The sequence below is a fragment of the Leptinotarsa decemlineata genome, unplaced genomic scaffold, assembly GCF_025532065.1.
Source record: "Leptinotarsa decemlineata unplaced genomic scaffold, Ldec_3_MD MMD2_tig00001064_RagTag_RagTag, whole genome shotgun sequence".
NCBI classification, from domain to species: domain Eukaryota; kingdom Metazoa; phylum Arthropoda; class Insecta; order Coleoptera; family Chrysomelidae; genus Leptinotarsa; species Leptinotarsa decemlineata.
The window spans coordinates 7,042,655-7,055,071 of NW_027412558.1; the positions used below are offsets into that span (position 1 = coordinate 7,042,655).

Genomic DNA, 12,417 nt, shown 5'->3' on the forward strand with positions numbered 1-12,417 from the left:
ATATCCAAACATAGTTTAACAATATTTCCATTGTTTGCAACGGAACAACATTTTGGGAAGCCATTGAAAACATTAATGCCAACCGTGAAAGCCAACATTCCTATATTTACATATTTTTATTGTTTTTTTTGTTGTACTATTCTCAGTATGGTTTTTAGTCAATTTGTATGTTTCATTGTCTCCACTATAAACATGTAATGTTTCTTGGGATTAATAAGTTTATTATTATTATTATGAAGAAAAGAGAATTAAGACTTTATATGTTTTTTACCACTTTTATTTGTAACTAACGTTACTGCAGTTTCGTCCTACAAGGACATTTTCAAACTTATAGACCACTATAGTAAATTTCGACCTGGGTAAAAAAAATCATTTTTGGTACAGATATGTACACGATATTCTCACCTGTTTCAGAGGTACCACACGACAGCTGAACCAATTCATGACATTCATGAATAATCTCAATAGCAACATTCAGTTCACACTCGAAACAGAGATAGAGAAACAAATAAATTTCTTAGGGCTAACCATTACACACAATCAGAATAAATTTCAGTTCAATGTTTTCAGAAAACCTAGTTATACAGATATCACCATCCCAAACGATTTTTTCCATCCAGACAGTTAAAAATTAGCAGCCTACAATTCAATGTTGCACAGAGCATTCTCACTGCCTTTGTCTGCTAACAATCTAGCTAGAGAAATTGATATAATTACACAGATAGGTCATAATAATGGTTTCAACGCAGATACTATCCAGAAGTTAGTCAGAAAACAGAGCCGTAAATTCACTTACAGATTAATATACCCTCAAGTCAAACAACCAGAAATCAAGAAATGGGTAACTCTGACATATTTTGGAAACAACGGAGATAATTGCGGGTTTCTTCAGAAAAAACAATGTGGAAGTGGCATTCAGATCACATGCCAGGTAATCTGATTTCCTTTTCAATGCCAAAGATAGGCTGGACAAGTTGGAGAAATCTCGTGTTTATAAGCTTATGAGTTTATAAGTATCCGGAGTGTAATAGTGTTTATGTGGGACTATGTGGTCAAAATTTCCAAAAACGGTTTGCAGCACATGAAAGGTCCTTCAGACTAGGAAAAAATGATTCGACGTTTTCAAACCATTCCTTGGCATGCAACCACAAGTTCCCGAATCTAAACGATATGGAAATTTTGTACTTTACAAGGAAGGGTTACGAACTCAATTATTTAAAATCCTTGAAAATTCACAAGCATGAGCATTGCGGGTGCAACCGCTTAAATGACCAAATCGATTTAGTTCACTCACCGGTTTTCAAATTAGCTCATCCGCATTGTGAATTGTTAATTCAGGTACTCAATCAAGCCAAGTACCTCTATTATTACCTAAAAGGGTGCTACATATAATGTAATCAATCATCGTTAGTTTAATGTAAGTTTGAAAATGTCCTTATAGGACGAAACTGCAGTAACGTTAGTTACAAATAAAAGTGGTAAAAAACATGGATAGTTTCAGTTCTCTTTTCTACATTTAGATTTCCTACCACGTAGACACGGCTGTTATTATTACTATATTTTGTTTTTTTTGATACCATACTTGGTTTATAAGAAAACCGGAGATTCACGAACAAAAATGGCAGGTTTCTGACTCGTTTTTAAGTTCCACATCAACTTATCAAGTTCGGTTTTATAATCACTTGACAGTTAATTATCTTCCGTTGCACCCAAATCTCTAATTCTCTGTCCCACTTAGCTTTCCAATTAGTGGAATCAGAGCCTGCCAATTCCAGACAGAAATCAAACCCCGTTCCGCTTTACGCTTCGTGGTTTGTCAAAACAACTTCATTATACATTGACAACACCGTTGATGCAGTTCCAAACCGAATCAGAAACTAATTTCTAATTTTCCACTTACCTAGAAGCATTATGACGACATCGTCTTGTGCGTATTCTCGAATCTCCCCCAACCACGCTCGAATATTGTCGAAGCTTGTTTTATTGGTCACGTCATAGAGCAGGAGCAGTGCTGGAAAAATTTGGGAATCCTTTGTTAAGAACATATATTACAATATGCGATGCTAACTGCAATTGCACAATACTTAATGAAACTCCAGAACGTATGGAAGTAAGTATTTCAGTTGTTCACTGAACAGGCACAAAACCGCAACACGTGTTTCACTATACCATAGCTTCCTCAAGCGAGTTTATACACGCCTGAGGAAGCTATCGTATAGTTAAACACGTGTTGAGGTTTAGTAAACTGTTCAGTGACAATCTCCCAATAAAGTATTAATTGAATACAATTGCATTTTCAAGCATGTTCATGCGCTGTTTCATGAATTTTCATTTTTCTCAAAAAAAGTAGTCCCCCTCAGATATAATGCATAAGCGGTATGTCCTTGAGCTTTCTCAGCAATTCGGTATTCATCTCCTCAATCGTCGCCGTCCTTTCATGAGTTTCTTCAATATTTGGAACAGTAAACGTCGCAGGGGGTTAAATCTGGTGAATACGGTGGCCGATGCATGATTACGGTGTTGTTTTTGGCCAAAAATTACAAACAATCTCGAGTGAGCAGGTGCATTATTGTGATGCAAAATCCATGAATTGTTTTTCCACAATACCGAAAGTTTTCTTGGTATTCATTGTAGCAAGCGGCGCATAACTTCAAGATAACACCCATTATTGAACGTACGACCATGTGGCAAGAACTCCTGATGCACTATTATATATGAGGAGGATTACTTTGAATGAAACAAAATGAAAATTGATAAACAAATGAATATTTTTTAAGAAACATGAAAATTCGCCTTATTTTTTGAACAGACCTCTTAGACTATCGAGTGTGAAAAAATGAGACATGTCAATCTTTTGACATTTGTCTCCAAGTAAGACAATCTTCAGTTTCTTTTCAGGTTTAAAAAACGGGATTATTTTATGAATTGTTAACTACTTAAGAATGTTTATTTGTACTTAAGTGAAATGATGAGCAGAACGTGATTCGTTGAGAAATTATGGCAAATTTCACCTTTCTCTTGTATCAAAACGTACTCATGGTTCCAATCAACATGTCACCTTCACACATTGTTCCTCCTTGCTTCATACATGTTTCGCACAAATTCTCTTTTTTCCATAGGAAATATTTTTCAGGAAAACCAGCAAATCAGAAATAGCAGAGCATGTTTGGACCCATCAACATACCATGGAGTAGTCCCAAACTGAGATCTTACACAGGGAAGAACACTGGTTCAGTAGGAAATTCAAAGAAGCCGCATACTTGTTGTCCAACAAAGTATTCAGCCAAGCTAGCGTAGAGATACGCAACATATGGCCAAACAGTCCACCCATAAATAAAATCATCTAAAAGAACAATTCGTTCAGGCCAGTCTCAACACCCTACACAGTAGGTTAATGGACTGACACCTATTAGAAAACAACGACTCCCCTGGCTAATACCATGAAGGGCGTTGAATTATATCCGACAGGTGTCAGTGCAGGATTCTTCACTGAAGTTATTCCTGCATATGCTGTTGGCGATACAACTGCCGCAATAGATTTTCAATTATTGGAACACACTTGCAGACCGGTTTCGGGCTGTTTGGCCACTCGTCAGTGCAAGATATTGTATATCATCAACATAAAGTCGATGATTTCCGATAATTGAAAATCGAATTCCGTCAGAGTATCATTGTTGTAGTCTTCAGCTTAGTTCTTTTAGATGATTTGATTTATAGCCAGTCTTCAAGTATGCCTACTGACTATACGTGAAACACCCATAAATAGTCATCTCTCGGAGGAATAAGGCCAGTCATCATTCGAAGACGATTGGGGATACTATCAATCGAAACGTCGTGAAGTAACTTGAAATAAATTATTTTTTATTTATTGTTCAATTGTTCTATTTCATTTCAGGGTTTTTTTGCTCAAAATAATTTTTTTATTTTCAGCTATTGATTTTAATTTTTCATTTGTATCGTTTCTTTTAGGGCAGAAGTTCCCAACCGTTAGTATGCGTACCACTGGTGGTACGCCACACCACACACCTGCATTATCCCGTCTCACAATATTGGTAGTGATTGTGCAATGTTTTTATGTTGTTGTAATGGTTCGTTGGTTAAGGCGTCATACCTTCCTAGTTTAAGAATTGTAAAAGATGGAAAGCCTCTCACAATCGGTGAGTTGATTTTACTGCCGGTCGCTGTGGATATGGTCCAAGACTTGTTAGGAGAAAAGGCAGCCAAAAAAATTCAAAAAATATCACTCTCAAGTAACACAGTGAAGACTCGAATTGTCGATATGTCTAATAATATTGAATATGTATAATAATATTGTTAAACAGTTGTCTTCAAAACTCCAAGAATGCACTTATTTGGCACTTCGAGTGGACGAAAGCACCGATGTTACAAACATGGCGCAGCTACTTGTTTTCGTGCGATTTGATTGTAATGAAGAGGTGATAAAAGAGTTTTTGTTCTGCAAACTACTTGAATCAACTACCACAGCGAAACTCATTTTTAGGTGGTTGATGAATATGTGCTCAAAGTAGGCATTTGCTGGTCCAAGTGTATTGGCTTGTGTACAGATGGGGCAAAAGCTTTGTTAGGTTAGGTTAGGCCAGGTCGATTGGCAGGGCTAGCAGCAAAAATTAAGCAAGTTGCTCCTGAGTGCAAAAGTATGCATTGTATGCATTGTATGCATTGTATGCATTCATCGAGAAGCTTTAGCTGCTAAAAGTATGCCGGATAATCTTAACTCCGTTCTATCAGATGCTGTGAATGTTATTAACTTCATAAAGGCTAGGGCTCTAAACACAAGAATGTTCTCCTTGATGTGTGAAGAAATGGGTGGCAATTTCAAAACTTCACTCCTGGATACAGAAGTGAGGTGGTTATCTCTGGGAAAAATTTTGAACCTGTTCTTTGAACTGAGATGAGAAGTTTTTATGTTTTTAAGTGAAAAAAATCATGACATGAAAAAACTGTTGGCTGATGAAGAATGGTTGTCAAGATTGGTTTATCTATCCGACATTTTTGACAAACTCAACACTCTGAACTTGGGATTTCAGGGACCAAACACAACAGCCTTCACAGCCAGTGACAAAATAAACTCCTCCAAGGAAAGTTGGTTCTGTATTGTTCACAAATACAGGAGGAGAATTCATCTGCATTTTCCACTCTATCATCATTTTTTGAATGCCAGATGTGGTTGCAGATATCATTGTTCACTTGGAAGGCCTTTGAAAGTGGACTGGATCTGAAATTCTTTTTCAGAACCTCACCAAATGAGTTGGAACTAAAAGAAGGTTTTAACGATATTACAGAAAATAGTTCCATGAAAGATTATTTTGAAGAGAAATCTTTAATTAACTTCTGGATCGGATGTAAAACCGGGTACCCTTTGAACTTCCGGCAAGCTCTGCTATTTTTGATGACATTTGTTATGAGTTAATTGTAGATAGAGTGGATTTTCAGAACTCTTGTATAAAAAAAAATAACATAGAAGCAGAATAAGTGTTGAAGAAGACTAAAGAGTAAATTTGAGTTCTATTACTGTTAATGTCGATATTTTAATCACAGGCAAACAACAACTTTTGCACTAAAGATGATGATTAATTTTTTGCTGAGTTTGTTCTAATTTTTTATCTGTATGTTTTTAGACCTAAAAGTAATAAATGAAATTGTTGATTAATAACATCTCGATCTTTTTATTCATCCTTTATTATAGGCATGGTATGAATAAACAAATATCTAACCAATAAATATGAACTTTTCTCAGGAATTCAATTCAAAAAACCTTTGAACACTTTTATAAAAGTAAATATTATACGTTTATTAAAATATTTAGGTTTGGTGGTACGCCAAAATTGCTCAAAGAGTCAATTGGAACGCAGGTGCAAAAAGGTTTGGAACCCATATTTTAGGGTATTCAAATCAGTTTATATAATATTAGACAATGGAAGTCCGAACTAATGAAATTCATCATGGAACATTGTCAATCAGCTTCAAACAAAGAGCTGTTCAATTGTATTGTTCAATGGACCGATTGATTTCGGGTTGAAAACTGGCATTGGTTAGACTGTTTTGCTCGAATATGAAAAAAGGTGAATGGGGATTGAATTGAAGAAAACAAAATCTGGGCTAGTAGGACATGGCCGAATGGAACCTTCAGTACCAAAGTTTCGTCTGCAACTGCGGCACCATCGAATTAATTCAATAGTTTTAGCCTAGGCAGTATGTCGTCTAGAGTTAGTTATATGTCACTGACTACCATATATAGACAATCTGTCCATGAACTTGATATGTGAGCTGGAACTCTTGCATACATTATTTCCACAACTCGACCGCAGTATTCAAACAAAGAGTCCTCAATAATGGAGCAATCTCAAAAATATCAATATATCGATTACAACCGCAGTTTCGAATGAATAATCAAGAGATAGTGGAAGAAATGTTCGTCCTTTCTTTTCTTACCTCAGAGATACTGAAATATAATCATGCCACATTTTTGGACGTGTTCGGAAAGAATCATTTCAGTTTTTTTTTCATACATATTGCATCGCAAAAAGATCTTGCGCGTTGATAAAAATACGTGTTATTGCAATTTAAGAAATGTTATTCAAATAGTAGTATTCAAATAGTTGGAGATCAAAGTTATGAGTGAGTCTGAACATCACTGTCATTAGTCCATATTGAAAAAGAAACATTTGAAGTATCTGAAACAATTTATTATCCGAACTGATAAATCAAGTCATACATTCTATATTTTATCATGTTTTTAATTGAATCTTCTAGTATATTTCATGCTATAGACACTTTTTAAATACGTTTCAATAAATCTGAGCTTTGGGTCAAGTCAAAATTTTTGCATTTATCTGTTGTAAAGGTCTGTGGCCTGAGTCGTTTTACGTTTGCTTCGTAATAGGACTAAGGTTTAAAAAGCAGTGGAGTTTAATTTTACGATAATTTCTAGAGTTATTTATATTGCAAGAAGTGGTTACATAAGTGAATGACAAGTTTGTAATGATACAATTTTAATGCATACTTTTTATGATGTTCATATGACGCTATTCGCCATACGCAAAATTTCCATCACATTCTGTACGTACTTCCCGAGACGTATATATGATTCAGGTTATACAAGCCGGAAACTGGAACTTATCAATTGAAATAAAAGAACTATGAAACGTATCATAAAAAGATACAAAAACATACGTTCACCTGGTAATTTTACACTCACCATGGGCATCTCTGTAATACGCATGCGTAACACTCCTGAACCTTTCTTGACCGGCAGTGTCCCATATTTGTAATTTTACTTTTGTGTTATCGACTGCGACAACTTTTGTCTGAAATGAGAAAATACGTTTGAACATCATGTCCTCAAGAAACATATTACTAGAAAAAAGTGCACAATATCATAGTTCGAAAAACCTTTCACTGAATTAGTAATTGAAAACTTGTCAATTAGCTGAATTCCGGAAAACTCCTGCAACAGTATCTTAGTTTTTCTGTTTGAAACATTTAGATGGTTCGAAGGTGAATTCTCACACAAAAGTTTTAGCGATTATTAATCATTTGGAAAGTGATCTATGATGAATTTCATTAGTTCAGACTTCCATTGTCTAATAACAAATAAAATAATTTGAAATCCCTAAAAGAACCAATACAAATTGAAAATTCAAAAGAATATCTGATAATTACAATTATATTAAGCAAAGAAACTCGGAAATATAATTACAGTGAAATGAAATACAAGTAAAAAATAGTATAATTGAACAAAAAACTGAAATAACAAATTATGGCATTCCAAACCAAGTTACTTCACAAGTGAAACAACTTGGTTTGGTATCTCTTAATTTCTTATTTTTATTTTTTGTTTAACTGTTCTATTTTTTCCCTTTTTTATTTTTATTACTTGTTTAATTGTTCTATTTCTCTCAATATAATTGTTGCTTTCAGATATTCTTTTTGATTTTCAATTTGTATTGGTTCGGTCGGTAGCCGGTCGGCTCGACGTGGGTGCTTTATTTACTCACTCAAATCGACCGCCGTGTTGGTCGGCGGTTCAAGCCCCAGGCTGAACAATCGATTTTCACTTGCTATCGTTCAACCCGTGTTAGGAATCATACGTTAAAAGGTAAGACCTCGTTAGTCCTTAGCTCGCACAAGTTTAGACTTCTGATAGTTGTCGTTCGTAGGGATGCGACAGCTGGTTAACGGAAAAACAGATTTTGAAACTGAATTTTATAGGAATTTCCAATCATTTTATAAATTATTATTAGACAATGGAAGTCCGAACTGATTCGTCATGAAACATTGTCAATCACCTTCAAACATTGGTCTATGAGTTAATAACAACTATTTTGGGAAAAAAATGTATAGATGCAAATGATATTGCATTTCTTCAATATTCGGAAAAAATAATTTCATTGCAAGCAAATATTGATTTTCTGCTCCTATATTTTCGTGCACAAGCATTATTAGGTTGAATTCAAATTACTTCATTAACATTATTCATGACCTCTATCCTGAAAAGGAAGAAATCATCATATAGGAATACATACAGGGTGTTCAAAGATTTTCTGCTATAAACACATTCTAGGTATTCAGCTCTATTTACTAAATTTTATGAACTACACTTCATCAATTATGAAGTGTATAGTTACAGTATACCTACATGAATAAATGAAGAAGAGATATTATTCAATGAAATCGAAAAAGAATGACTTTTGGTAGGAATCTCTTTTGAATAATCTGCTTGGATAGCATATTTACAAAATTGATAAGTCGACATGAAACCCACAAAACGGAAGAGTTGGCAATCCATATTTTGAAGTGCTAGTCCATTGCAACGATATTGTATCATAATAATGATATGGATTCAAAAAATACCTTTGATTGTTCAAAAAGTCGAAATACAGAAAATACAGTGTATCAAACTAAGTCTATATAATCATTGTATGAAAAATACTAATTACAAAACTTCTCTTGAGAATGACAACCTTTCAATTAATCACCTTTCAAAAATTATTGTTAGAAATGTGTCTATCAGTTGAATTCCTGATAATAGTGGGAAGACGATTCAGATTCTACATTTTGTTTTTTTGTTAAAATACTGACCGATTAGGAATACTCCAGAGAATTGTGTTATTTCACTTGTGATTTTGGAAATTGATTTCAAAAATTATCGTAAAAAAATGTAAGATGTATTTCAAATAGTAAATCCCATTCGATTTCTATCAGAATTCGAAATATATGAAGACCTTGACATCTTCACCATTGACAAACTGCATATGCACCAATGCTTGCTCTATATGCATAAAAAACAAAACCAACTATTTATCCCAATAATTCAACCAGATTTATCACTAACCAACCGATTGATATACCGCTATTTAGGAAAAACCACAGCCTCTTTTATATTGGTCCGATACTATATAACAAACTATCACTTCAAATAAAAAAATATATATAAACACAGTTCCTTGAAATACGAAATTTAAAAAAGGTAAATGAAAATAGAATATACCTATAAAAGAAATGAAATAAATGAAATAAAAAATTAAACCAAACAGCACCCCTCAATTTTGCTCAAAATACCCATATATCATTCATTCGCCAATATTTTCTTAACAAAAAAACAAATTTCTCAAATCCATATAAAAGCAATCAGTTTTCACTTCTGCAAATATTGAAAAAAATACTTTTCCTCGTGCAGAAATATGCACTACAAGCATTTATGCTTAGGTACAGGATTATATAATCTATAACAACGATATAAATTGTAAAATTATAAATTATAAAATTGTATGTTCTGAATTTTGAAATTGTAAATTTATCCATTTATTCATTTTACAAAAGTAATAATTGATTATTCGTTCTCCTTAGCGAATTGTTCGTTTTGTTTTGGTAAATAAATGTATCATTTATTATTTATGTACTTCATTGGAAAACACTGAAACACTCACACTATCGGGCATTCCAAAAAATTTGGAATAATGTTGAATCATTATTCCAAATTCCCTTAGTTTTGTAAAAAAAATATTATTATCGTCAATGTCAGTATATGTGTTCATCTATGTTCGTTTTAACTACTGTCTTCATTAAAAAAAATATAACATTTGCTTAGACATATTTCCAACGATTCCAAGACAGTTTATATATCAAAAAACCAATATCACTTCCAAACTCACCCTACTCTCCATAATTTCATCACCTGTTGTTCCTTACCCTGAAGTCCACTCCAACAGTCGATATGAAATTCCCGCAGAGAAAAAGCCCCTCTCGAAATCTCATCAGAATGCAGGTCTTTCCTACGCCGGAGTCCCCCAGGAGCATAACCTAATCAATTATTTCAAAACATTTTGTTAGGCCAGTGAAGGTTGAAGAATAACGGTTGAAATGAAAATAAAAATGAATTATGAGATATCAAGTTGAAAATGGAGCCTACAACAAAGCATTTGTGACCCAGCACCAGAGGCCACTGTTTCGATCCGCCGTAAGTCTCATAAATGGTGTAGGCTGAACTACGAATGCATTTCTGGACTCAACAATTTTGAGTAAGTAGAGGCGATGATATATTTCCTTAAAAAACGCCATCTATGGGATAGACAGAAGACTCAACCCACCAGGCATTGTCTATAAATCTTTAGAGAATGCACCAGGTTCAATTCGAAAACCCAGGCATCGGTTATCTTCAAAAAGATAAATGTGTCCGAAATGGACAGACAATTCCGCTTCCTGCTTGGATATGTTTGTTGGGGGTAAAATGGACACCAATTTGTCTTAGCACAATCATGTCGATGGAATTGCAAAGGATGCTTCTCAAAGCTTGGAAACCTGTTCCGAAACAGAAAACTGTACACACCTCAGCGACTTTTGATGATTCATAAAGCTCAGATCAGACCTTCTTTGGAGTATTGTTCTCACGTATGGAGCTTCGCCCCAAAGCATTCCCTGAAGCTACTGGATTTCATTCAGGAAAGAGCCATTCACCTGATCGGAGACAGGAACGTCTCTTGCAACCTTGATAGTCTGGAATATCGAAGGTTGGAGATTTATCACTCTTTTATAGATACTTTCACGGGAGGTGTTCTAGTGACTTGGCACAGTTGATTTCACCAAGAGCGGTACATATCAGAAATACGCGACGGACTGTCACTGCTCATCGCTATGAGGTTCAACTCAGTACACCTCAAACTTCACTGTTCCTCTTTGATTTGGAGAACTGTTTATGTGAAATGAACTTCCTGGGAACGTTTTCCCAAATGCACTTAATCTCCAGCGATTCAAATCTAACGTGAATCCCTACTTTCGCACGGGCATCGCTTTTAGAACGCCTCAAGGATTTTCCTGTAGTGCTTGTGTTTTGCCTTTAAAAAAAATCAAAAATAGACAATACTTCTGCAAATTCTATTGATGGCGTTCTTCTAAGGGGATATGCTCTCACTTCTACTCAAAAGATATTTATTGCCTTAATTCAATTTTTTTTGTAGAGAACAAGTAAAATTCTTGGCTGTTTTTTGAGAAACTTGACAATCCCCAATCTGAAAATATTATGCCCGTTCTACTTAACAATATATGAGTCTACTCTAAGAAGTTTCTACCATGACCAGAAAAACTGACTTGCAATGAAGAAATTAGAGAATTAATTGTCAATTCGGGAAAGTAAGCTGGTTTTGGAGCCATTTTTGCGTACAAAAAGGTGTAATGTAGGGATTAATTCCATTTCTCTTATATCCTGATGAGTTTGAATTCCCATCGTAGATCAATGCGATATATGGTCGACTGGAACGACCAGTATACGAAAAGAAGCATTGTAAATGTCCTAAATAATTGTGTATTCCTCAATAAGGGAAATAAACACATCAAGAGGCTTCGTTTTGGTGTCTCTGGTTTCCTGTTGGGTTGAATTCGAGACTTTTCAACAAACAGATCTCAGTGAATTTCAAAGAAAAGGTTTCACTATTTGCCGATGACACAGAGGAAGGCGTATACAAATACCTGACTAATGACCTTCAGCTTGAACAAGAGTTATGACAAAAGTGTCTCCTGGGTCAGAATGAACAAAAATACGATGTTTTTCATGTTGATATCGATAAAACAGAAGAACAGAGGCTTGTACCCGTGAACGAACAAAAACAATCATGCCGTTATGATGAACCGTGGCCTAAAATGAGAAACATACACTGGAAAAACTAGGTATGAAGTAAGTCAGTCGGTACGACCAGTCAGCCTTACATCCTTCCTGTAGAAAGGACTTGAGAGGATACTGGACGGACACATCACGAGGGTAGCATTATATGCACCCCGCCTGAATAACCACCAGTATGCTTATCAAACCAGCAAATTGATAGATTTAGCATTAAACAACCTTGTAGAGAAAATATCCCAATACCTTGACAACAAGGAGATTGCGGTTGATGTATTTTTTGA

General features: G+C 34.9%; 1 protein-coding gene across 6 annotated transcripts in view; it reads right to left on the bottom strand.

Annotated features, from left to right (window-relative positions):
• The window catches only part of LOC111518208 (ras-related protein Rab-37), a 74,463-nt gene that overhangs the window by 9,042 nt on the left and 53,004 nt on the right, over nucleotides 1-12,417 (bottom strand). For 4 of the 6 annotated variants that reach the window (XM_023174621.2, XM_023174617.2, XM_023174598.2 and 1 more), the window contains exons 3-5: nucleotides 10,213-10,323; nucleotides 7,220-7,328; nucleotides 1,901-2,011 (exon numbers count right to left, since the gene is read on the bottom strand). In XM_023174621.2, the coding sequence (XP_023030389.2) occupies nucleotides 1,901-2,011; nucleotides 7,220-7,328; nucleotides 10,213-10,323 (331 nt within the window). The remainder of the gene's footprint in view (nucleotides 1-1,900; nucleotides 2,012-7,219; nucleotides 7,329-10,212; nucleotides 10,324-12,417) is intronic. The other 2 variants (XM_023174591.2, XM_074175602.1) reach the window with 1 other exon arrangement.